We start from the raw sequence: 27,724 nt of genomic DNA on the forward strand, positions 1-27,724 counted from the left end.
AGTTTTGGGCTGCTTTGGAGTATTAGTTGTTTTATATTACCCGAGTCCTGAGTAAAGTGTGGTATAAATGCAGGCATGGTCTCAGTGTTTTCTTCAGTGTTCTGGCTGATGTTGTTGAAGCCACAGTGAGCATTTTTGTCCGTTCACCAGTGTGGCGGTATTTGAAAAATATACATCACGAGTGAAATGAAGATGGTTAAACTGTTACATCGCAGCTTTAATTTGAATTAACGTGTTTGTCTGTCTGCAGGCTTCTCAGCCAGACGAGCTGACCATCGAGGAGCAGGAAATCTTGGAGGTCATCGATGATGGCGACATGGAGGACTGGGTCAAGGTACAAAAATAACACAAACACAGTTATATAGCAGAAGCACTCTCATGTTTGAGGGTTGGTTGTTTTGTGTATTAGTTCACTCTCTGGCTCTTAGACTGTTTGACAAACATTTAGTTTCAGTTTTTATAAGACCTCGCACCGGTACGGACTATCTACTAGACGTTTTAGTGTTTCTCTGGGATCAGCTGGACTGATGTGGCTTCAGGAATTAGAATAATTCAACTAAAATGCGTGCGGTGCATTGGGGCAGGTCAGGTTGGCCTGGGTGGTAGAAGCTCTGCTGAACATAAAGACAAATCAAAAAATGTACAAATACACAGTTCTCTGCTTCTTTTTTTGGCCCCGCAGCTGTAAAGGGCTGATGGGAGATTCTCGTCACCCAGCCGGGCAGGCAGGTGGGCGGGCATGGCTGAGAGTCTGACAGGGGTCAAGTGGTGGAACGACACTTGACCCCCGACTTGAACGACACGTCTCCCTCATGCATGAGTAACACGAAGAACTTTGCCTACTTGGTGTTCAATGCTTTTGCTGTGTAATTATATTGTCTTCAACGTTCCAGCGAATAGGTTCAAGCTACAAACCTATCATTAATTGGTCCTTCGAGAGCCGGAGCCCTGGAGTCGACATTCACCGAGGGGAGAAGAGACACGCTGAAAGACTGAGGTCAGCCAGGAAGTTCCTGTAGTAAAGTCCCGAGACGTGAGAATTTGTCATCGGGCAGGTGGATTAGCTGTCTGTTTTCTCTCCTCGATGAATGACGATCGGCGGGATTCGAGGCTGATATTACATGCTAAGCAACACCAAGTAAGTTTAAGTCTTTGCCACTGTGTGCGGCAAAGCACGCAACCACTGTGTGAGTTTGCGTTGAAATTCTTTATCACTGTGTGCGATAAAGTGCATGATCATTGCGTTGTAAGTCTTTGCCACTGTGTGCGGCAAAGCACGCAGTCACTGTGTGAAAACTGCATTGTAATGGATGATGGAGAAGCTGAATTGAATATGAAAGTGCAAGTCTATGCCACTGTGGGCAAAGCACGCAACCACTGTGTGAGGTTGCGTTGCGGTCTCTTCTGAGCTGATGAGCAAGCTACACATTATCAGATCGAGAGCTGGCTGAGAACTCCTCAAAGAGAGGGAAACAGAACTGTGATAACTGTGATAACTGGAGTGTGCAGCGTTTCCGTGAGCAGTTTTTCTGCATCTTGACTCATGTGTGTAGAGTGTTCATAGCATCAGCATCATGTTTTTGTTATTTGTTTTGTTGGGTTGAAAAATACATAAACTTGTGATCATACTCATGGATCACCATGGCACATATCACCAGCCATGTGATTTATTTATGCACATGAAAAAAGTGAGTGTGAATGTGTCTGACGTCACAGTGTTTTTGTGCGCTGTGTAAAAGTAATTGCCTCCAATTGTGAGAGCGGTGATTCTGCAGGTCACCAGCTATTGTAAAGAAAAAAAAGAGTGAAAAAGAGACAAAATTTACATTGTAGATGAAAAATAATCATAGGAAAAAGGTTTTGTGTTGATCAGCCAAGAACAACTACAATTTCATTTTCTGCTTTTAAGAAAGGAAACATGCAGGCCAAGTTTCTGGCTGACTTATTTACGGTGCCATGTGTTTCTCAAACTCACAAGCGAGCTCTCACTCCTCCCTGAAGACAAGGAATGCAGCTCCAAAGAGCAATAACATGGCAGATAAAGAGACAGCAGCAAAGTCCTGAGCAAAGAGTCCCAGCAAGCAGCAGCAGTGTGGACGAACAGCATCAGAGAAGAAGAGCAAACCCATCACCCTGCCTGATTGGATGAATGGCACTGTGTTTCCAACAAGCTGCAACTTCACTGTGCATGTGACAAGAACATTTGAGGAGAACTGAGGAGACTGTAGGAGTTTGACATTTGCCACTGTCGCGGTTCGAATTTTTGAGGAAGAGACATAGGACAGAAAGTCCATAGTGGGTCAACACAAATGATTTTATTAAAATACATATGTGGTGAAGATGGGCTCTGCAAAACATCAGGCTCAATCTCCCGCCTGACAATAGGTGGGTGTGATATTTATACTTATGATGACCAGTAACTCCAGTGAGGACATATTCTAAAAAAGGAACCGCTACTTCCTCTGTTCCTCCAGATGCTTCCTGTTATTCTACTCTCTGCACTTCAGAACAGAGCATGAGCATACCGTTTACAAGCAACACAAGTCTGTGTGCAGGCAGACTTATGTCTGTATTTTAACCTCAGTACATGACCTCACTCAACAAACAAAGACATTTTAGAAGTATACTTCCTGACTCCGTTTGAGTCATCTGTTACCAGGCAAACTCCAATGCAGCAGGCTGCTGAATGCACACAGGCAATATGTAGTAAATTATACTGTAAACATGTAGGCAACCTTTCAATAGCTGAACTTTGCTCCATTGATCGGCCAGACATCGCGCTGCCCGTAGCTTCAAACCATTAATTAACTTGACCAAGCTTCAACCCTTTAATTATGCAATATGTGTATAACATGATTACAGTTGCACCTGCAATGAAAGATTATTATGTGCTTATGCTAACACCTGAAATACAGACTTTAATATAACATCATCAGTTTCAATAAATGTGTCAATGAAATGACAATAATGATAAATCATAAATGATGCAACAGTAATAATAAGGATTATGAATAGTAACATAGATTATGAATGTAAAATAATATTTCATCTCTATACTCCTCCTCTTTGGCCTCGAAAAGGCCAACACTCCTCTTATTGTCTCACTCCTCGGGCCACGCAGCCGCCTCCTCTTTGAGTGAAATGATGCTCTGCGATCCTTCTCTTCTTTCTTCAACTTCCCAGGTAGACTACTGGTTAGTCGTTGCACGGGTCAGAGGGTTTATTCTGCCTCTGTTTTGCCACCCGTGTTATTTGGAGATGAGCTTGTCTCCACCAAACTCTCATCTGCTACTGCACATTGAGACCAATGGAACTAGGTCCCGCCTGTCCCCTTCAACTGGACTGCTGTTGTGGTACGAGCCGTCACTTTTGGAGCTTGGCACGCTCCCTTCATCCCTCAGGTTCTCATGTTCCAACGCTGCTGAAGATTTAAGGCAGAGCACGTCGTACACCTTAGTTGTCTTCCTCAATGTCCACGATGAATCTCTCATTTTATTTAAAACGTTGCTGTGGGAAGACTCCTCTCAATCTCCTGCAAGCTCAGTAGCACAGCTGCCTGTACTATTTCTGCCGTTCCTCAAGATGATCACTGATCCTCCTCAAGCCTCTATCCTGGCCTCCGCTTCCATCCTGTAGGCGCCCTTCCTCACTCACTTCTCGTCATGGCACCTCACGACACCTACAAATTAAAATGACCCTCCTCTTGCACCTGGCTTCCGCCATGTGTCAACTCCCTACTGAGACCTGTACAAGAATGTTACACATTCTCTCTAAAACAATCTCCCGCCAACCTGTAACCCTGTGTAAAAACATTAGTCAGCAGTTACATGTTAAGCTCATTTAACTTCATCTGCTTCTCTCACCCCAACCGGTCGCAGCAGATGGCCGCCCCTCCCTGAGCCTGGTTCTGCCGGAGGTTTCTTCCTGTTAAAAGGGAGTTTTTCCTTCCCACTGTCGCCAAAGTGCTTGCTCATAGGGGGTCATATGATTGTTGGGTTTTTCTCTGTATCTATGAAGCGCCTTGAGGCGACTTTTGTTGTGATTTGGCGCTATATAAATAAAATTGAATTGAATTGAATTGAATTAACTCCCAGCTCCACCTGGAACCTGTATCCTGGAAAACAAATCTGTTAAATCAAACATCTTATTTACAACCAACTATAAATCATGAAAGCGATAAAGTATTCAGCATAACAGACAAGTATCATGTTCAGGATTTCTCAAATCATTAAATCACTATTAGTGCCACAATTTATTTTATCCACAATTTAATCAGTGACTTCCTTAAGCAATGTCACTCCACTTGTTTTATCACTATGAGCCCCCTATTAAACTGTTCCATAAAAACTGCATCTCTTATTTGTTTTCTCATGTCCCTTGTCTGTTTTGTACCGAATCCTCCACATGCACTCTTAACAAAAGCAAAACAAACATTAGCAACACATTGACCATCTCGGGTTAGGCGTCAGCCCTCCACATTCCAGAGGTGCTATAAAAAGATTTCCTGTAAAAAGAATCACACTGTTTTCAAGACCGGATGTGTCTCCCCCCATATTCACTCCCCTGTAGTATTCAACATTTTCCCAAGAACACAGTTTAATAGCATCACCAACTCATAACCTATAAACACAGTTTCTTCACACATAAGCCCAGAAATCCTGTAGTAGGAAAACATTATTAGAAAACATTAACTATTTGTCCAGTTATAAATCACATATTCAAAGCACATTAAGAACTGTAATGCTGTAGAGAAGAAAATGCAAATGTTAACGCTGCACAGGTGTATACACCCTTTCTCACAGTAATCTCTGTGAGCAACACAAACCCCTGAACAACACACCTGTTAGATTCACAAACACAGAAAGTGGCATTTAAAAGTTAAATCGTCATGCAACCTCAGATGTTGCTGTCATCCTTCTGCTCCTGTAAAAAGAAACACACATAAATTCATCCACCCTTTTGGCCTATCTAGGTGGAGGTTAACCTTGAGTCGTGGTCAAGTCTTGTCAGCTTTTACCAGTCAGTCAGTTTGTTTTTATTTCCAGTCTTTCATTCATTCATTCATCCATTCTTTGCTGATAGTGGAAACCATCGCCGCATTTAGATTTCCGCGCTCAGCAAAATGACGTCATTTCAAAAAGAAAAACTCATGACTCATAAAGTCACAAACATGCTGCCAGCTGCTGTTTGCAGTAAAGTCAAGCTGTGTGTCTAGTATATTTGTCATGTGACTCCAGACCTTTATTATAAACATGTAAGTGACTAAACTGGGAAGAAAGTCAGTGTATTTCACCTGTATCTGTGTCACAGATACTAAAAACTTTCTGGTTTCTCAGCAAAAGTAAAGGAATATATTAAATTTCAATTCTATTTAATTTACATAGCAACAAATCACAACAACAGTCACCCCAAGGTGCTTTATATCATAAGGCAAAAACCCAATAATAATACAGACAAAATCCCACCAATTAGATGACCCCCCCCCCCTTCCTTAGAGCAAGCACTTAGTGACAGTGGGGAGGAAGAACTCCCTTTTAACAGGAATAACACTCCAGGAGTTCCAGGCTCAGGGAGAGACAGCGATCTGCTGTGACTGGTTTGGGGTGAGGGGAGGAAGACGGGAAAAACACACTGTACACACACTGTGGAAAAGAGCCAAAGATTAATAATAAATAATGATTAAAAGCAGAGTGGAGCATAAGAAAATAAATCCAATAAAACCACATCATGGGAAGCCTCCGGCAGGCTAGACCTATTGTAGTGTAACTAAGGGAGGATTCAGTCACCTGATCCAGCCCAACTATATGCTTTATGAAAAAAAACCCCAAAAGGTTTAAGCCTTAACAGTAGAGTGTGTCTGACTCTGGTTGCACAGAAGAGGGCCCTGAAAGCTGAAGGCTCTGCCTCCCTTTCTACTTTTAAAAATCCCTCAGAACCAAAAGTATATTTGATGACTTTATGGTGTACATTTGTGAGTTATACCAGGGAGTCCATTAGCTCTAAATTTGAGGAGCACAGTATGCAGACTTGAACGCACTGAAGATGTAACACTATTAACAAGATAATCAACCTCTGTGGGAGTAGCGTTTAGGTAGCTCCCCTGCACTGTGTTGGCACATGGTTCATTGAAAGCATCAACTTTCCCTCACTGTGATGCACAACAGTTTAACAGTAAGACTTTATGCCTAAAACCAGGACTTTGAAACTTCATTTAACATTTTAGGTGAATTTCTTGTTTAAAAACAGTTGCTTCTGTAGTGTTATAACAACATTTTTGTAAGGACACTGTTTTCATTTCCCCTCCCTTTAGGACCCTGTCATCAAGATACCATTCAGCAATGTGTACCAGCATGTGTGCACATACCGGGACCTGTACTATAAAACATTTGAGCTTCCCGCCTGCCCACCTGGTGTAGACCCGATCGTCACCTACCCTGTGGCTTTGAGTTGCCACTGCGGTCGCTGTGCCATGGACACATCTGACTGCACCTTTGAGAGCCTGCAACCTGACTTCTGCATGAATGACATCCCTTTCTACTACTAAAAGAAGCTCAATCATATTTAAACACATTATACAGAGTATACGGAAGCTGCCCTGTTGTTTAGAATCAACCAGTAATTACAAAAAAAAAAAAAAGTTTCTGCTATCGAAATAAACACATGATGAATATTTCTCTCAAACAGTGTCTTAAAAAAAGATAAAAGGTAATTGACGCCTGACGTCTGAAAGTTGACGCCACAGCTGGAGTAACTTTAACTTTCCTCATATCTTAAGGCCAGCAGAGATTCAAAATGACATCTGTGTAAAATTTACATGGAAAAAAGTTCTTTCTGTAAAGTGATATATAACCTAATTCAACAGTTTATGAAGAATTTATGTCCCATTGCTAGTTTCAAGTCTTACTGATGTGACACGATGCATTCACTTCATAAACTGTGGATCCGATTACAGTCAGCCTTAGTAACTCTAATTTGTGACTCTAATTGGATTTCATCTACTTTAATTGGACATTAAAGTAGGCAAGAAAACTACATTGAAGATGGTTGAGCTGGCTAAACGCTGGTGGTAGAGATGAAGATGGCGGCTTGAATGGATCACCTATTAGTGAAGAAACGATTTGACTTTTACCAATGGGATCTTAATATCATAGCTGTTAACCTCCCTTGTGGCCATAAAATGTGGAAGCTGCAATGCCCATCATGTTGAAAAGAAAGTTCAAGTTCTCTGTTCAGCTAAAAGAGACTTTTTCACTGGGATGTCAGACCTCAGGATCTTAAGCAGAGAAACAGCCAGTTTTTTTATTGATGAAAAATGTATTTCTTTATTTCTTTATGTGAAATAATTATGGAAGATAAGCAGTCAGATCGGGGTGTCGCTTCAGAACGCAACAACTGACAGCACCTTGGGTCATCCCTTTGTCGCTGACAATGTACCACCTGTTGGTCTTTTCATCATAGCACTCCAGATTGCAGAATGAGCCGCCATTGTAGAAACCTCCAACCACATACAGCTGGTCCTCCAGCACTGCAATGCCGAAGTTTTTACGAGGGTGTAACATGGGAGCAACGTTGCGCCAGCGTCTTGTTCTTGGGTCATATGCGATGACACTACGCAACTGAGTGATACCGTTAAAGCCACCAACCTGTGCAGACAAAGGACTTGTTACACTCTGTAACGTAAAAATGTTCTGTTGTAAAAAAGTAAATAGGTCTCCAGATTCCAAAATATCTGATTCTAGGGTAATTATAGAAATCACATTCCAATAACCCAGTACATGGTACTTGGAAAATAATACAGACTCCCAAATACAGGTACAGTAAACATTCCATGTTTGAATTTCTGTCCGTAATAAGAGTATGTTTTAAGCTCTTCTTACTACAAAGATTTCGTTATTGTAGGCGACCACGGCTCCCCCAGTCCTCCCGGTTTCCATGGGTGTGATCAGTGTCCACTGGTTGGTGTCAGGGTTGTAGGACTCAGCACATGACAGAGGTTCATCTTCAGTAAGACCACCACAAATGTACACCTAGAAATTAAAATCAAGTTTAAGTCAAAATTACTAGTTAGTTTGTTTGCTTGCTTGTTTTAATCAATTTTAAATCATGCCTTTTATCTGTTTTTGTTTCTAATGTCTCTGTAAAGCACTTTGAATCACCTTGTTGTTGAATTATGCTATACAAATAAATTTGCCTTGCCTTGCCTTGCCTTACTAGAATTAAATGTTTCAGCTTCCAGAAAAAACTTACAAACACTAAAAATGTCTGTGAAGGTTCTCAGTCATCCAGGTCATCGTATTCTAAGGAGCTTGGAAAGAAAAGCATCTGGACTTCTTTAAGTTGCTTGAAGACTTTTCACCTCTCATCCGAGAAGCTTCTTCAGATCTAAGAGTCAAATGGTGGAGAGTCCCAGATTTAAGCCCTGTGGGAGTTTCCCCCCAAGAGGGACAAAGGACCCCCTGATGATCCTCTACCTAATTACATGAGCCAAGGTGTGGGTCACAATCAGCCAGGGTTTCAGGTGAGCTCATTGTGAAACCTGGCCCCACCTTATCAAGCGAATTCCTGAGATCAGATGGCCCAGGATGTGAGTGGGCGTTAAGACGTCTGGGAAGGGAACTCAAAACTAGATTATAGATGGCAGACAGCTGGTGTCGTAAGCCACCGCCTCTGTTCAAAGATGGTCGCTCACAGTGGTCATAAATGGCTTCTTTCACTCCTCTTTCAAACAATCTGTCCTCCCTGTCCATAATGTGAACATTGGCATCCTCGAAAGAGTGACCTTTGTCCTTTAGATGCAGATGGACTGCTGAGTCTTGTCCCGTGGAGGTGGCTCTTCGATGTTGTGCCATGCGCTTGTGAAAAACTAAAAATGTTTTCATCAGATTTCTGTGTAGCTACTTTGCATAATAGTAGTAAAAATCTAAAAATGATGGTGTTATCCTAAAACATTTAGTTTTAGCAGAGGTTTGCTGCATTTATTTTCTGTATTTTGCAGACTTAAAAAATATGGATGCAGAAATTATAAAATTGCTATTTTTCACGATGTGAGGGTGAAGTAACCATAACCTTCTCCCTGAGCTGTTGGAATAATGGTAATAGAAATATTTAGCTTAAAAATAAAATATTATAAAACTGATACAATTCATAAACTATTCATATTTTCCACAGAAAGGTCCAGTGATGATTAAGCCCTCAAGCTGAAAAGTACATTTGCAAATCAGTGCCATGTTAAGCAAAACAAATAAAACAGGAATAAAGAAATTGCCAAGCCATAATATTCTTTTTAAAAAAACATATGTTTACTGAGATTAAATTAACAAAGAGATCCCAACCGAACCAAAAAAAACCAAAACAATCCTTTGCAGGATTGTTATAAGTTTGCAAGAAAAAAAAGTACCAACCAAGGAAAGAATGTCTTTCTCAATACTCATGACATAAATCTAAAAAAAAAAAATAAATATTCACTTTTTAAAAATTACTCCCATTGGCCAGCTTTATAAGACTATTAAAAAATGTTTTTTGCACAGAAACTCACAGAAAAGTAATATTTTACTGTGCTCTCATGTTCCAGTGCATAAATGCGTTGGTTGGCTGGCTCCAAAAGATAATAAATCCCCATATGTTGTAAATCCAACTACATAGCCTTAAAAATCATTTTTACAGCCAGACACAAAAAACCAAAAAAACCCTAATCCATATGGATAGTGTCCTGGCTACAATTTGGGTTTGTGACTGCTTTGGGACGTGTACTGACAGATTAAGGCAGTGGCAGGTGCATTTCTAATGGAATTATGTGACTGTACATTTTATTGACGCAGCTTGTTAACCAAGGTTGTTAGCATTACCAGTTAACTTTGTCCACCACTTTCTCCACAAAACCAACATGGCAGAGATCTTCCACTACCTCAATTCCACTTACCTTGCCGTGTAGTGTTGCAGCACCAGCTTCTGCCCTGCGCTTGTGCATCGATGCAATCATAGTCCACTGGTTGGTGTCAGGCTCATATCGTTCTGCAGTTTTCAGTTTCTTTTGGTTTTGGCACCCGCCCATAGCATATATGCAGCCATTCAGTGTGGCCACACTGAGAAAGCCCCGCTCTTCATGCATCGGCCCCACCTCTGTCCAGGTTTGGTTGGTGAGGCTGAACCTTCTCACATGACGTGAATAGCTTATGAAATCAAAACCTCCGATGCAATAGACACATCCATTGAGGTAAGCACAACCGTAGAATCCCAGAGAAGCATACCGTGTCCAGCTCAGCGGCACCCAGTGGTCAGCTCGGACATTGTACAACTCAATCTTGACACTTGGGAAATGACTCACCCATCCACCAACGGCCAATAAGACTTCAGACGGCAGGCGTGTTTGGGGCATAGGTCTCTCCACAATGGACTCATTTAGCATCTTCATGGCAGTGGTTACCATATCCATGCATGCCGGACTACTACTCACCACATCATTTCTGCTCACAGTGCCAACCAAGTACTCAGTGGGTATTAATAGTAGGCGGACCTGGATGAAAACAAGAATCATAAGGGGAAAAGGCAAGAAATACAACATTAGACTGTATATAAGAGTTGGATGTAGCCACCATGCCACCACCCATTAGTGAAGTATAGCACTATCCCTATAATCAAAATGTCATGGAATCACCCAGATAGCTATGGTAGCTCCTGGCATCGCCTCCAATCAGCTGTGGCATTGCCCTTAAAGACCCTAACATTACCTGTAAAGAGCCACAGCATCACCTGCCAAACAGCAATGGCAGGTCATGGCATTACCTCCAAACAAGCAGTGGTGCCACAGTCAAGCTTCAATGCCATTATCTGAGCACTGAGTAACCTCCTGCTGTAGAAACAGGTCCCACAATGAGGGTGTGTCCTGTTGTAAATGCCTAAGGTCCAGTCAGTAAGTTCTGGCAGAACACGATGGGCATAGTCAACTTTTCTGTCAGAAAAGCTAAAGTGCAGTTCAGACACATTATCAATAATGCACTTCTGAAAGTACAAAACAACGGCCAGTTTTATCTGGACGCAAGTGTAAATAATACTTTTACAATTTATTAAGGACTAAATGATGAGCACCTTCTGATGCACACTCCCAAGTGAATTAGAAACACCCCCCCCCCCACCCCACCCCCCAATGTGATTAAGAATGAAGAAGAATGATTCCCCTACATTAACTCTATTACCAAGCCTTAAGTTTGAGTAATTCTGCCATTGCAATTTTAGCTTTTTACACGTCAGCCATAAAAGGCTGATGGGCGAGCAGGTGGGCGGCCTGGACACCCAACTCTGTAAACACAATAGTGTACAATCAAACTTCTTTTTTTTTTTTTTGCATCAGGCATCAAGCTTATGTTTTATTTTTTATTCCCAATTCAAATTGCTACAGCGGAAGTTGCTTTCTATACTTTCAAACTGTACCATTCATTCAACAGCCCCTCACTGAGTAATAAACAAAATAAATGCACTTAGAGGAGCAATTAAATTGATATCCCATTTTCAGTTACCTGCTTGAGCAGTGCGGGCATGTCACACCCACGTTCCACAGGGGAATAGTTGATCCATCTGAGAATGGCCTCAAACACAGTGCTCTCCTGCTTCACATTGAGCTCATCATTCTCGATAAGATCTGATAGTTGCTGCACAGAGAGCTGAAGGAACTCCAAGGAGAGTGCACCAACCTCTTCAAAGTGATGGAGGATGTAGAGAAAGGCCTTTCCCCTGAGGTCAGGACAGTTGTGTAATTGTGCCAGATTGTAGATACTGACGCAGTTATTTACACAAAGCTTCCTCTCCAGAAAGTCGCAGCAGGCTTGAATGACGCCAGTCACGATAAAGTGGTCTGCTTCCACCAACAGCTCCAGTACATTGTCCTCCGTCACCACAACAGATTGGGTGTAGGCATATTCCAAAATGAGGCTCATTGCTTTTGGAGACACAGTGGGGAAGTTGTAGATCTTGTTTGATGGTAGTGGTTTGTAGCAGAAGAGATCCCTGTGCAGATTCAGATCAGCATTTTCACATTGTCTCTCTGTCATGGAACTTAAAAAGTACCTGATGTCGTGCAGCTCATAGTTAAATAGCATTTGTATAATTTTTCAGCTGCATGCTTACTTGAGCAAACTGTGATCAAAGAGATATGAAATTAAAGTAACAAAAATCTAAAATGACTTGATTTCAAATGGGCAATCTCCTATTTAAGGTCATCTATTCAGACGTGCAGAAAAACATTCAGCATTGCTGCTATGTTTAGACAGACAGAAAGATATAGAGTTGTCTAGGCATTGTAGCAAATATTCCTATACAGTAACAGGGTTAGGGCGACAGGGGACAGCAGGCATTAAATAGCTGCAAATATAATAACTGAATTTCACATTATCAAATTTACTGACTAGACAGAATTGGAAAGAGCAGACATGTCCCAATGCAACAGAAATGGCATATCATTGGCCACCTCTCAGTCTGGCCCCAAATTGATTACCTGCCTATTTAGACATACAATTTCAGCTAAACTGGTGAAGGCACAGCTAATATCACCACTGATGTGGTCCTTTTGGTGCAGGCCAGTTTGTGCACAAATTTATTAGAACTGCTGCTGCTGTTGTCGTGCTGATGAAATATAATCAGAAAGCCAGTTTATAGCGTCTGTAATCTTTCAAACTACCTCTTAACGGCTCATTGTGGAGTCAAACACAAACCTACACTATATATGTATCCCAACAAACCTCCCAAAATAAATAACTAAATAAAAATACAGGACTGATTTTTTCCCCCCTAAAAATTGCTCCAGAACATTTCTAGTGGTCAAAAAGTACAGTGTAACATTGAAACCTCCCAATACCTGCTGCACTGTGTTACATGAAAACTTTGAAGTAGGATAAATGCAGAACCAAACCACAGCCAAACAACACAGGCTTGCTCACCTGAAGTATGCACTGCAGTTACAGAGGATGATCCTGTGAATTTTAAACTCAACATCTCCAGCTCGGATCACAGAGTCACAAACCTCTCCATCCAGAAAAAGCTCCCTAAAGACGGTACTACGGGCGCTGGTCATTATTCAGATGTTACTCAAGATGTTTAAACTTCTAAAAAATCTCCTGTTTAGTGTTTTCCTTTAGAGATCTGCCTACAGTTTGTGAGGTACTTTGTCTAAATTACTGATTACGTTAACTTATGCTGCCTGGAAAGTGTCACTACTCTGTTTATATTTGAAAATCATAGTGCATCATTCCGTTAATTGACTGTGTGAACGTTAGCATATGCTACTTCCGGTGCGGAAACGCCTTTGGGGAGCTTTGTTTCCGGTGTCCTATTCGCACCTGGTTTATGGTCCAAAACAAGTTAAGCAAATGAATGAATCAAGCGGCAATTTACATTTCTATAGATGTCTTGGGCATTTACCCAATATATCTGTAAATGATGTTCATCGACTTGTTGATATTTTTTCCCTGCACCTCAGGGCAAAAGAGAAAAGGGATTCAAATGTTATATTTCTCAGCTGTCCCTCGTTTATCGCGGGTGTTATGTTCTAAAAATAACCAGCGATAGGTGAAATCAAGTTGCCAATTTTATTTTTTGACGGTGCAAAACGTTTCGTGGACATCCAGTACTGCACTTCAGAGTCACACTGCAGCGATTCTGTACTGTACAGGAGAGACGTCACGGAGGAGATCGTCTGCAGCGATCAGGACACAATGTGACATAAAAAAAAATAAGCATGCAAACTTGCACTAAAAAAATCTGCGAAACAGCGAGGTGAAAGGTGAACCGCGTTATTAGCGAGGGACCGCTGTAATTTTGAAGGTAAGTCACAACATACTCTTCGTAAATACTAATGTATAGAAACCGTTACCAGCAATCATTCATTTTTTGTGTGGCTTTTTTCAGGGTTTGTTAACATGCTGTGTAGGTGTGTACTTGACTAGCTGATCTCGACATAACGGGGAAACATCTGGTTTGACTATTCTTCACCTGTAGTTTGAATGCTGAACATTTGCCTGTTTAAATCATGAGACCAGTCACTATACAGAGATGTGCTTCTGAATGTGGACGATGTGTCTTCTGCTGCAGTAATGCAGTTCTGCTTGTGTTGAGTGACGTAAACAACTGATCGATCTAAACTCTTTAAATGTCAAAATTGATCATTAGATTTTTTATGACACAACAGCGGTGAGTGTTCCCACCTTCTGCTCTTTGTAACTTAACGCGATCTTTCCGTTTTCGAGTTTTGGACATGATTTTGGAGTATATCTTCGCAGTAGCGATTGACCGCAAAGTAAAGCTACCGGAAATGTACAACCCCACATCCGGTCTCAAACCAGGAATTTAGCATTTTCTCGTACACAGGGTCAATTTGGTTCCACATATTTGTGAGAGCAAACATTCTCTGTCATGAACTTAAACAAGAACCGATTGAGCTCAAGGATGAGTGACTCCCACTTGCCTGATATTTTATGCATCTCAACCACTTCCCTCAAAGCAGACCTAATTGCTTTACTAAACTCTAGATCTCAGTATCACCCCTCTCATTAGTCCAGGGATGCCCAAATTCTGTACTGGAGAGCTGCTATGCATGTTTTAGTTCTTTCTGGTTTAGCACAGTTGAATCAAATGAAGAGCAGGCCTCCAGGAGTGACATCCCTGCATTACTCATGTGTTTCTGAACAGTAAAAAGCATAAAGCATGCTAATGCAATACACAAAAGGAAACGTATTTTGTTAAACTCTTAAGATTTGGTTTTAACTGTTGATGTTATGCTCTTAATTCATAGTTGAGTGTGTTGTGTACATATTGTGTAAATTTACAAATGTGTTTATTTCTTGCAGCAAGTGAACTTCCAGTTGTGCAATCTTCCAGTATGTGAAAAACTTTGGCTTCCTGAAAGGTCTTGTAAAAGTCAAAGGGCGAAATTCACTTAAAAAAAAAACTTTATTGATAACAGAACACTTTTCATTACTTATAAGGCCTGTTTAAATGTTCATTAGGCAAAGATATTGCAAACTCATGGAAATGTAGGGTATTCTATACAGTTTGTTCAATGTTGTCTGACTCTCCAGATATAAATGAAAGGTGGAATTGTGTCTTTAGAGTTGTAAATGCTTGCCTGAGTGTCTTTTATTTAGGTACATTTCTATTTTAAAAATAACGGGTAATTGTGACTATTAAAATTGTTCTTCATTATATTTTCATGTAACTTTGTTATGAAAAAAAAAGTCAAAAGGAACCATTGGCCCCCAGGCATCTTCACTTTATAAAATTTGGCCCTCTTTGCAAAAAGTTTGGACACCCCTGGCCTACATAATAAGAAGTACACACTTGGAGTTTTTTTTTTAAATTAAAAAAACTGTTCGATCGTGGCTCAAGAGTTGGGAGTTCGCCTTGTAATCGGAAGGTTGCCGGTTCGAGTCCCGGCTTGGACAGTCTCGGTCGTTGTGTCCTTGGGCAAGACACTTCACCCGTTGCCTACTGGTGGTGGTCAGAGGGCCAGGTGGTGCCAGTGTCCGGCAGCCTCGCCTCTGTCAGTGCGCCCCAGGGTGGCTGTGGCTACAATGTAGCTTGCCATCACCAGTGTGTGAATGTGTGTGTGAATGGGTGGATGACTGGATATGTAAAGCGCTTTGGGGTCCTTAGGGACTAGTAAAGCGCTATATAAATACAGGCCATTTACCATTTACTAGGGCTGCCACGATTAGTCGACTAGTCACGATTACGTCGACTATCAAAATCGTCGAAGACTAATTTAATAGTCGACGTGTCGTTTGAAGCTTTGTACGGAGCCCCGCAGGGGACATGGGAGAAAAAAAAATTAAGACAGACTTTTGCGAGATCTCGCAAAAGTTGAATTCCAACAATGGCGGCAGCTACTTTGTTGTAATATTACTCTTTCTGGGTCACAAAATACACTTTTAAGATATTTTGAGGCGTGAATGTAGTTGTGTAAACGTCAGATACCTGCTCGGTTTACAAGACATCACATATTTGCAAAAGTGCTCCGACGTTTTTGGAGATCTGACACCCACTAGCTCGAAGCTAACGGGAGGTCGAGACCTACTACAGCCGGGAGGAACACCGCTTTCCCGGCACATCGTGCCTCGACCTCCCGGTCGGCTTCGAGCTGGCGGCCTCCGAAGAATGCGGCTAAAACTTTTGCGAGATCTCGCAAAAGTCTGTCTTAATTTTTTTTTTCTCCCATGTCCCCTGCGGGGCTCCGTAGCTTTGTAAGATCCCAAAAGACACATGAATAAGTAGTAGGATTTGAGAGTGTAATAACAGACTGAAACAGAAGATGGCAGCACTGCATGTACAAGGACGCCAGCTGCAGTGTTGCCAACTTAGCGACTTTGTCGCTATATTTAACGAGTTTTCAGACCCCCTTAGCGACTTTTTTTCTAAAAAGCGACTAGCGACAAATCTGGCGACTTTTTCTGGTATTATATGACTTTTTGACGTGAAAACGCATATCGCTCTTACTCGCAACAGGCAGCGGTGATACCTTGGGCACCTCACCCATGCCAAAGCGCTCACAGGCGGAGGATAGTCCTCCCCCAGCTGCTATCAGGGCAGGAGACCTGTGATATCATGAGACAACACCTGTGCGTCCAAACGGCAAATGAATCGCGCATGAGCGAAGCCGCTGCTCCCGCACTGACTGTAACGCAGTCAGTTCTTTTATCGTTATACTTTTTGTGGATCACAAGGTTTAAAACTACTTATCTCTCACACTAGAGCAAGAGCACTAGCTCGATAGCTAGCTGGGGTTCAAGGCTCGCTAGAGCCGGTGAGAACACCGGACTCCCGGCAAATCGTTTTCAAACCCACCGCCGTCTTTCGCTACTCAGGTTAAACATGATATCTAAGTCACTTAGATAACTTAAAAATGTTATTGTTTGGGTTTTTTCATTTGTTCCTGAGTAAATCGGTTTGGCTGAGATTAAAGTTATAATTTATACAGTCATTGGTTTTTACACAGCTGAATAAACGTCAAGCAGACAGCTGATCATCAGAAGTGTGAGATGCTCGAGAATTTACTCCGGTGTCCTGTTATATTTTAGATAGCAAGGAGCAGACGGCTGAGTTTATTAAACTTCACCGAAACAATCTGCAAATTTAATTAAAATTTAATAAACTATCATCTTGTCTTTATTTTTTAGTTAGCACATACACTTAAAGCTGTAAGCTAATGATAGTTATATTAGAGCAGATGCATGCTGGTGCAGTAAGCTCTGTGTTGCATGATCTGATTAGTGGACTAATCGCAAAAATAATCGGTGACTAGTCGACTATCAAAATAAACGTTTGTGGCAGCCTTATTCGATACTGTCAGTCATGAAATTCTAATAAAAAAAATGGAAAGTATGGGTTTAGGGGAGTGGTTTTGGGCTGATAAAAAGCTATGTAGTGAATATGCAACAATATGTACAAATAAATGAGTAGGAATCTAAATTGATGGATGTTGCTTGTGACATACCTCAAAGATCAGTATTAGGTCCAAAAGAATTCATGGATTCTTTATTGTCATTCGCATCACATGTTTACATGAGGTGTAACGAAAATTACGTGCACGTGGTCCCGGAGCGAAAGAAACAGAGTAACGAAGAAACAGAATAAAAAGAAAACAGAATAACAAGTAATAAGTATTTCAAATAAATCTATGCAATATATCGGGTGTGACTGCTTTTATTTTCTATTTCTGGTACAATACTAGCCTGCAAGCAGGAAAGAAATGATAAGGCAGGGAGTACATGTAACATTATGAGAAAACAGTGCTGAGCATGCTTCTGACTACTAACAACAGGCCAAACCATGGTCTCACACTGCCACCTACTGGTACAAAAATGGAGCATCAGCTACAAATATCCCAGACTAGTTACCAGGTCTATAGTTAAAACTAGTTAATTTAGAGGATTTTCAAAAGAAAATATCACTTACATTTAAAGTAAAATAGCTGAAATATAAGTTAATTCACATAAGTGTGATTAGACGTTAGTGGCTATCACACACACACACGTTCATACTGTTGCTCTTTGATTAGATAACTCTATGGCTGCTGTCAATATACAGGCGAAGCTTACGGGTTATGCAGCCAACTTTGTAAGTTGGATCATTAAGTCTATGAATCACCCTGTTAAGCACAAAAAGGTGCTTACACAACTGAAAAAATCTGCTATGTCTTTTCCACAGGGGACTCACCTTTGTATAGCAGACCGATATAGATTGAAGACTGGTTGGGTTGGCCAAATAGTCCATTCCAACTTTAACTCTAAGACAGAGGGGTGGCCATCCTTATGGGTAAAAACGTCCCATTTCCTGTATCAACCATTTTATCTGATCCTATGGGTCCTTATTATGGGTCCGTATTACTGTGGTTGGCCAACATTATGGACTTTATGGACAACTTTATGAACTGATTTAAGCCAACATTTACGCCCCCAAATGGGATGATGAAACCTTAATTGTCTATTAATTCTCGTGAATTCTGGATATGACAACACACAATCTCATTTTAGCTGGAGGTACAAGCTGTGTGCTCTCTAACCTAGAAAGAAGCTCTAATAAGGATACTCATCCAGGACATGCTCCGACTATATTCCTGTCCACAAAATGTTCTATTGGATAAATTCATTTGTCACTGATAAATGTCCTCTTCCACTTATTGAAACTTGCAATTATCAATCTATTGTTATTTCAGATCATACCCCCCTATTGATGAGATGGGGGTTGGATGCCTCACAGCCCTCCGCCTCTGGCAGTGGCCCTTTCTACTAAGGAGGCAAGAGTTCTGCATGTCCTGGTGACCCTCCACCTGTTTCACAGGTGGGTGCAGCCTGATCTATCTAGTGAAAGTCTAGACAGACCAGACCAGCTCAACCACACAGACACTTCCTACCCGATTTGAGGACAAAAGCAGAGTATGCAATATGTGGGACAAACACACACACACACACACAAATGGCAAATGTGAGATCATGGGAATCTAAGCAGCTTGAACCGAAAGTGACTAAAAATTGTCAAGGCTGAGCAGGACTCAAGCGCAGACTACGAATCACAATAAACATTTTTTTTATTTATTTACATGACACAGAGTGCACTATATACAAGTGGGGAGAAGGGGTCCAGCGAATCCAGAGGTCCATGGAGGGTGGGGGGGCTCCACAGGCTCACTGCAACTGCCACACTCACGAACAGGGTCTCAAGGCGGGGCACGGAACATCTATATACAAGGACAAAATGTTAAATGCCAAGCAAAGCACAAAGAGAAATCAAAATATTTCCAAAGCTAGAATTGCACTAACGAATGTTACACAGTAGTCCAGCGACAAAGGGCTCCAAGCAACTGCCTTCAGAAGTGGCTGGTAAACAGGATGATGAACCTCAGGTGAGAAATTGCTTGCAGGTGTGAGGACAGCAACCGGGAGCCCATGATTAGGTCCGCCCAGGCATCGCGTTGTGAGCAGGGAAGCAAGAAAGAAAGTGAGAGAAACAAAAACAAATACATATACATGTAGCGTAACTGGACCATGACAGTAATATTTCAGTTTGATCAACCATCTCAACAAGTTCAATTACTTTCTTTCAAGCTGCTTACACTACATTGACTTTTGTTTTTACACAATCTCAGAAGAGGAGAGCCACTGAGGGAACGCCTTCCGCCCTCCAACGCCTCCACCGTGACCTCCACTTCTGAGAGGAATTGCCCACAGATCAAGCATGGAGTGTGCCTGAATGGACATACAGAACTCCAAGGTTCGGCCCAGTGTTGAGGGTTTTCCCAAAGGAGAGGGCCCGGCGGGCGGTGCCTCACAGCCCTCTGCCTCTGGGAGTGGCCCCTTTCTACTAAGGAGGCAAGAGGTGGCCAGGAGTCTGTCAGCGAGTTCTGCATGTCCTGGTGACCCTCCACCTGTTTCACAGGTGGGTGCAGCCTGATCTATCTAGTGAAAGTCTAGACAGACCAGACCAGCTCAACCACACAGACACTTCCTACCTGATTTGAGGACAAAAGCAGAGTATGCAATATGTGGGGGACACACACACACACACACACACACACACACACACACACACACACACACACAACAGAGGGGGAAGAGATAGAGAAATTGGCAAATGTGAGATCATGCTAAGCAGCTTGAACTGAAAGTGACTGGAAATGTTTACGTTAGATCAGCCACCCATCCATTCTCTGCTGTGTTTCTTTTCCAGTGTCACAGGGCAGCTCGAGCCTATCCCAGCTATCTTAGGGCGAGAAGCAGGGTACACCCTCGACAGGTCACCAGTCTGTTACAGGGCTAACACATAGACGCAGAAAACCATTCGCACCTATCGCCAATTTACACTCTTCGATTACCTATTGCCACTAACTGCAGGTCGTTGGACTGTGGCAGGAAGCCGGAGTACAAGGAAAGAACCCACGCAAACACAGGAAGAACATGCAAACTCCACACAGAGCGACGGTAGAGCTGAACTCAAGACCTTCTTCCTGTGCGGTAACGGTGCTAACCACTGTGCCGCCCGCGTGTGAGCAACCGTCTCCCAGAAATTTAAAAAAGTTCAGTTACTTTCTTTCAAGTTGCTTACACTACATTAACTTTTGTTTTTACACAATCTCAGAAGAGGAGAGCCACTGAGGGAACGCCTTCCGCCCTCCAACGCCTCCACCGTGACCTCCACTTCTGAGAGGAATTGCCCACAGATCAAGCATGGAGTGTGCCTGAATGGACATACAGAACTCCAAGGTTCGGCCCAGTGTTGAGGGTTTTCCCAAAGGAGAGGGCCCGGCGGGCGGTGCCTCACAGCCCTCTGCCTCTGGGAGTGGCCCCTTTCTACTAAGGAGGCAAGAGGTGGCCAGGAGTCTGTCAGCGAGTTCTGCATGTCCTGGTGACCCTCCACCTGTTTCACAGGTGGGTGCAGCCTGATCTATCTAGTGAAAGTCTAGACAGACCAGACCAGCTCAACCACACAGACACTTCCTACATGATTTGAGGACAAAAGCAGAGTATGCAATATGTGGGACAAACACACACACACACACACACACACACACACACACACACACACACACAGATCAGTTGAAAGGGACAGAAGAAATGGCAAAAGTGAGAATATCTCACACACACACAACAGAGGGGGAAGAGATAGAGAAATTGGCAAATGTGAGATCATGCTAAGCAGCTTGAACTGAAAGTGACTGGAAATGTTTACGTTTGATCAGCCACCCATCCATTCTCTGCTGTGTTTCTTTTCCAGTGTCACAGGGCAGCTCGAGCCTATCCCAGCTATCTTAGGGCGAGAAGCAGGGTACACCCTCGACAGGTCACCAGTCTGTTACAGGGCTAACACAGATACAGACAACCCTAGACACTTAAGAGCATTTCAGAGTTTCTCCACAAACTAGGATTTTGGAAAGAGGCCGGAGCACGTGGAGTGAACCCCCACAAACACTTTGAGAACATGAGAAATCCATACAGAAAGACCTCAGCCTGATAGTGGAGTTGAACTCAGGACCTTCTTGCTGTGCGGGCAACTATATTAACCACTGTGCCACCGTGTTGCCCTTGTTTGTTCACCCGTCAATGAATTCATTTACTTCATTACTAAGCTTCTTACCTTTACACATGCACCCACACACAGGGGAAAGAGCTAGAGGAAATGGCAAATGTTAGATGATAATCTCTCTCTCACTCACACACACAAGACAAGGGGAGAGAGAAAGAAGAAATGACAAATGTGAGATCATCGCACGCGCACACACACACACACTCAAAAACACACAAGCACACAAACAGACACACACAGGGGATAGAGATAGAGGAAACGGCAAATGTGAGATCAAGCTAAGCAGGTTGAATCAAAAGTGACTGGACATATTTACGTTTGATCAACGGTCTCCAAAATGTGAGTGAAGTTGGCCCCCCCACCTTCTTCAAATCCAACAAAAGTGGTATCAAACGTTTGTGCTACGTTTGTGCTGCAAAAATTTTCGTTTGTGCTGCTATCATTTTAAAGATATTAATAAAAATTTCTAGAGGTCATCAGAGGTCAACCAGCCCCCTCATATTAATGGAATCAAACAAAATTGGTGTCAATCAGTTGTGCTATGTTTGTGCTGGTTTGTGCTGCTAAAATTGTTGTTTGTGCTGCTATCATTTTAAAAATATTAATAAAACAACGTCTTGATGCGTGCTTAATCATCCGGGTAAGTAAATTCCAAAAGGTTGATTCTGTTCATCCGGACACTTTCAGTGGGAGAAACGTTTCGTCACTCATCCAAGTGACTTCTTCAGTCTCAGCTGACTGCAGTTTTCCCCAATCTTATAAACAGTACATTTGACCTTTACATTTTCATTAATGTCTTTGAAAACAGAAGCAGCACAAACGATGATTTATGCTGACACGAGGAAATCAGATCGTCCTATACTGATATGTGTGTGAGCACATGGTTCCTGACAGTTATTTTGTATCCGTAATCATAATGCAACAATCAAAAAGAGAGGTGTTTGGATAAACTGTTATTTATTTTCAGGCTGTTTTTTCAAGATCCAGTGCATTTAACAGTGCATTGAAACATTTGATGCTGTGACGCAAAATTACCTAAACACCAATGAAAGGGTAATCAGAAACTTACAAAGTAGCCAGTAATCCTGGTGATGACTCGTGTGAACTTAAATCTTCTAGAAAAATATATGTGACCCTAGGACTTGTCATAGGATGCCAATTTAGCCTGCAGCCTGAAAATAGAGCATAAAATGTAAATCATGGATGGAAGGTTACATCGGACACCAAAAAGCATGTATTCATGCACCGCAGACGAGCTTTTCTACACTTCACCCAGACAAGCTGTATTTAAAACCACTAATGTCAGAACCAGTCATAACGTACTGCATGTAATGTGCCTAACACAGATCATCTCCTGTCTTTTGCCATGTGTGTGAAAGGGCCACAATGTCTAGCGTTCATGACAGAAAATGGCATCACACCAATCTTATATTTACCAAATTACATTCAAGCTATAATTTTTGAGAAGGTTCATGACATGTAGGTAAAATATTTTCCTCTACAAAACTCTAAATGTCCTTTGGCATCTTTACTTTTTTTAAAATTAGCATACATCTTTAAATTAAATCAAAAGTAAGAAATATATGAAACTGATGTTAACGAGGCAGCTAGTGACTAGCTGAATAAAAAAAGTGCTGATGAGTCTTTGCGGTCACATGAGGCTCAGCTGAAGGAGATGGTGAGGAAAAGGTAACGGAAGGAGAGATGATGCAGAAAGGCACAGAGTAGGTTTCCTCCATTGTGTCTTCACTCCTGCAGTTTGAACTGGAAAGAACTGGTGCTCCATTTGGTTGTGTCACAGTCAAGCATGGTGCGCTCTGTGAAGATCACATTCCCTTCTGCATCTATCAGGATAATTGTATTGGTTCTGAATGGATAACAATACAGAGAAGAAAACAATTGTAAATTTAATATCTAATAAGTATGACAGTGGTTATGAAAAGTCACTTTTCAGACACTGTTTGCCGCTGCCCTGCTAAATGATGTTTTGATAGCTTTGGAAAGGACTAACCCTCTGACCTTTTGGCTACAAGAGAGTGTCTGTACCCAATAATCCAGTGTTTCATTGCTGTGGAGGATTGATTACACTGGGGATTTTTTGTGTGTGCCAAGAGTTCACTGTTCTGTGATATTGCTGTCTAGCACAGTAGTGTAGGTGGAGTTTGGGTGCCCCCTCGAATCCAAGAAATATATTATTATTTGAGGTCTGTCAATTCAAAGCTGCTTTTTACCTGTCCATTTGGAGACAGTAAAAACTAATATTCTTAAAATTCTATTCCTAAAATTAAAATCACAATTCAATTTCAAGTTAATAATATACAATCTTTTGATTTGACTAAAGCAGAACAATATTTAAAGAAATTTAAAAGGCCTTCTGGGTTTTGTTTGTTTGTTTGTTTGTTTTTTTGCTGTATTATGCTTTTAAAAACATCAAAATCCACAGTCAGATTACAACAAAAACAAACAAGAAGCACTCTGAGAGCGCAAATTGTATTCAATTCAATTCAATTTTATTTATATAGCGCCAAATCTGCTGCGACCGGTTGGGCTGAGAGAAGGAAGACAGGATAAAAGATTGTATTTTATCTCTATTAATATTCATTGCAGATGCAGATATGGAAAGCTGGAGTCTGTGTCGGGATCGCCAAGTAGCTGTTCCTGGTTCTTGGTTCTCCGGCTGTTGTACCTGTGTAGTTGGTGCACTGTCCCACAACATCACTCATGCTCAAGATTTACACAGGGCCAGATACCTACATTCAAGCTACCTTCTCATAACAGCACAGTGATACAGAATTTTAGGATTTGTTTTAATAATGCACAAAAGTATTACAACTTAACTCTTAAAAATGTTAATCAAGAAACTGGGTTTTATGACGTGCAGCATGTCATAGCACGTAAAGCACGTGCAGTGCTTTAATTTGCTTCTCTTGCTATCTATGCATTTTTTCTGATACCTTCACAGGTGTTGAATAAACAAATGTTTGACCCTCACACAGAGCAGCTGTGCACGTCAAATAATGAGAAGTGCCACAACTTTCAATGTGTTAATGCATCAACTTCACTTGCAGCACAGGTAGTGGACTTTAAAGAAGGGTAACAAGATTGAATTGTGCAACAATGCTGATGAAGTGAAGAAGCTTCTCGGATGAGAGGTGAAACGTCTTCAAGCAACTTAAAGAAGTCCAGACGCTTTTCTTTACAAGCTCCTTTGACTACGATGACCTGAATGACTGAGAACCTTCACAGACAACAATGCTGATTCTGTAGTTTATTGTATGACACCGTTATGTTTCCTTTACATGAACTGTGGGCAGTAGTAGCACTGATGTTGGTCACTATGGTATTTGTAACTGTGGGTGTTCCTGTAGGGCTACGCGTGAGAATTCACAAATGTGCTGTTGCAACTTCCTCAAAAGCTGCAGTTGCTGCAGCCTCTGAGAAATGCTCACAGATTGATAGGTATGTTATGGAGCCTCGCAAGGCACATTGAAGAAAAAAAATTTGAACATGTATTTTGCGAGATGAAGATAGTGCTCAGTGGAAGGGGAAACACTCGTGGCTAGGTGTACTTTGATCTGGTGGTCTTTGTTGCATTCATTAACAACCAGCTGCAGTACTCTGTACAGCTTTACAGGTATTGATGGAAGCATGATAAATGCAAAGAAAAAAACTCTCAAGATCTTGCAAAACATTTGTGGGATCTTGCAAAAGTAAGTTTTGACAGAATTTGTTCTGTTTAGTGTGGTGCACAATAGCAATTTTCTAAGATCACACTTTAGCAATAAATTGACTTTGTGAAGTCCTTTATCATTCTTATTGTCATGGGCATATCCTATTATCTTTTTTCTATACATTAGATTTTATTTGTTGTCCCGTATACCAATTTGTCATTCTTTGTGAAATGCAGATGCATAAAACAGTTCTATGCAAAACATGCATGCTACTTTCATGCTGCACATTCTACAACAAACACTTATTTTGTGTGCATTTGTCTCTTTCAAACAGGTGCCGGTCCTCACCTCTGCAGTGCTGCCGTCTCCTGTAGCGCTGCATGGTTCTAAGCTAAGTTTCCTTTCCTTTTTCTGTTCTCTTAGATTTGTCCTCAGGTTTGAAGTGTCTGTGTTGTGCAGCTGGTCTGGTCTGTCTCTAGACAGTTCAGGCTGCACCCACTAGTTAAATGGTGGAGGCTCACAGCGACATACTCAACACACAAGTTTCTGAACTCTGCATGAGGGTTTCTCCGACGAAGTGAGGGCCGTGAGGCACAGCTCCCCGTCCCCCGGTGACCCTGCTAGGTCCACCTTCTTAGGGAAACCCTCTGCAGAGGAGCTGACAGAGCCAGGAACTTGTGAGTTGTGTGTGTCCACTCAGGCATCATTCATGCTTGTTCTGTAGGCAGTTCCTGTCAGAAGGAGGAGGCGCAGCAGGAGCATCGGGGGGCGGAAGACGGTGCCTCAGTGCCTCTCTCCTTCTGACATTGTTAAAGAAAACACAACAAATTTATAATTATTTATAACATAAACGAGGGAGCGCTGTTTACAGATACTGAGAAGTATAAAATCTGAATCCTTTCTCTCGTTTGCTCTGAGGCGCGGGGGGGAAATATCGACAAGTCGATCAACATCATCTACAGATACATTCGACATCTCGAAAAATGTAAATTGCCACTTGATTCGTCCATTTGGTTGAAAAACCCGACCGTGAACAAGGAGCGAATATCACACCGGAAACTAAGCGCTATGCGCCGGAAGTAGCATATGCTAAGGCGCACACAGGTCTAAGTTATAGGTCTAAGTTCCCCATAATGCACTGGGTGTTTCTTCTTCACTCAACATGTGTTAGTAGACCTCTCTGCATTCAGCCCGTCTGCCCCTCATCTATCGATGGATGTTTGTTAGAGGCTTTGGTTCCCACTGTCGCTCACAGACGGTCACCTAATGTTTCCCTGTGTAACTGCAGGGTCTTTGCCTTATAACATAGAAGTAGCTTGAGGTAACTGTTGTTATGATTTGATGCTGTGTGTGTGTAATAAAGCTCCCTTACTGACAGTGGGTCACCACAGCTTGTAGCTCCATGTATTTGATGTGGCACGTTTGCCCTCGCTGACACAACCCTAAAGGGATTTGTGTGTATGAATAAAGTTTATTGTTCATACAGTTCATTGCCGTATGTCTATGAAAGGCTGAATGAGGGTTGTAGCTCCCTCAGCAGCTGTGGAGCGATGGCTCGTGGTCACCTGATTCAGCCCTGGAGATGTGGTTGGTTAGACACGCTGCTTTAGTTGGACACTACAAACCACACTCACCTGTTTACACAAACACATACACACCTTTTGTGTTACAACCACCTTGTTACACTCAAACACCAGATGATGCATCTGAGCCAACTAAGGATTCACTGAGACTGAAGCTCGAGATCATAAGAATTTGAGGCTCAGCTGATACAGTATCATAGGACAATCCAACCATTGTATGTCAAGAGACTATAGGCAGTAAAAGCTCCATCTGGAGGAGGAACGACGTGGTTCAGAGCGTTGCCTCCTGCAGCTGGTGACATGTTCAGATTTCAGCTCTGTCGGTTAGAAAGTCTGTTTTTGTTTTTCATCTGTGTGTTGCTCTTTCATCCTTTTGTTCTTCCTCTTTCTTGCATCAAGCTGGCTGACTTCACCACTGATGAGGTAACCATGAGCAGTAAGCCTCGTGTCGCTCACAGTTACATTTAACATAGTGCGATAAACACACTCAGTCATTATAAGGTACATCCTCTAAAGGTTCACATAACAGACAAACAGGATAATAAAAATAATCTGGTTCTCTGCAGCGTCCTCAGATGAACAACACACAACATTATTAGACGTCTCAGTATTTGTTACACTGAACACAAATATAAACACAACACTTTTGTTTCCATGAGCTGAACCGGATCCTGACTGGTTTTGCGACATGTGTCATTGTGCTACACATGTACGGCATATTTCAGAGTGGCCTTTTATTGTGGGCAGTCTCAGACACACCTGTGCAATATTCATGCTGTCTAATCAGCACCTTGACATGCCACACCTCACAGGTGTGGCATGTTAGACTACTTTTAATTAACTGCTTCAGCCCACTTACAATGAAAATGTAACAAAAAATCTTGTTCCTGACCTGTGCAGTATGTTAAC

At 42.0% G+C, this 27,724-nt stretch overlaps 2 protein-coding genes across 2 annotated transcripts; one reads left to right on the forward strand and one right to left on the reverse strand.

Annotated features, from left to right (window-relative positions):
* Window positions 1-254: 254 nt before the first annotated feature.
* Window positions 255-6,652, forward strand: LOC147316777 (gonadotropin subunit beta-2-like). Its single transcript, XM_086313333.1, has 2 exons — window positions 255-334; window positions 6,311-6,652. The coding sequence occupies exons 1-2, from the start codon at window positions 317-319 to the stop codon at window positions 6,542-6,544; spliced, it is 252 nt and encodes an 83-aa protein (XP_086169459.1). The 5' UTR covers window positions 255-316; the 3' UTR covers window positions 6,545-6,652.
* A 642-nt stretch (window positions 6,653-7,294) lies between these two features.
* Window positions 7,295-13,248, reverse strand: LOC147316778 (kelch-like protein 10). Its single transcript, XM_086313330.1, has 5 exons — window positions 12,930-13,248; window positions 11,514-12,000; window positions 9,920-10,513; window positions 7,878-8,027; window positions 7,295-7,643 (listed from the first exon to the last, which is right to left on the reverse strand). The coding sequence occupies exons 1-5, from the start codon at window positions 13,061-13,063 to the stop codon at window positions 7,344-7,346; spliced, it is 1,665 nt and encodes a 554-aa protein (XP_086169456.1). The 5' UTR covers window positions 13,064-13,248; the 3' UTR covers window positions 7,295-7,343.
* Between the last annotated feature and the right edge of the window lie 14,476 nt (window positions 13,249-27,724).

The sequence above is a fragment of the Aulonocara sp. 'chitande type north' Nkhata Bay genome, linkage group LG12 (genome assembly GCF_057382095.1).
Source record: "Aulonocara sp. 'chitande type north' Nkhata Bay isolate Kocher_YH1m ecotype deep benthic linkage group LG12, A_spYH_male_GT1.1, whole genome shotgun sequence".
Taxonomy (NCBI): domain Eukaryota; kingdom Metazoa; phylum Chordata; class Actinopteri; order Cichliformes; family Cichlidae; genus Aulonocara; species Aulonocara sp. 'chitande type north' Nkhata Bay.

What these genes read in the sequence shown, in the direction of transcription:
- LOC147316778 (XM_086313330.1), bottom strand. Translation starts at nt 13,063, where the DNA reads ATGACCAGCGCCCGTAGTACCGTCTTTAGGGAGCTTTTTCTGGATGGA. An exon ending in CTGCAACACTACACGGCAAG is followed by an intron (nt 8,028 to 9,919) that starts GTAAGTGGAATT and finishes TTTAATTTCTAG; the next exon opens with GTGTACATTTGTGGTGGTCT. An exon ending in ACAATAACGAAATCTTTGTA is followed by an intron (nt 7,644 to 7,877) that starts GTAAGAAGAGCT and finishes TTGTCTGCACAG; the next exon opens with GTTGGTGGCTTTAACGGTAT.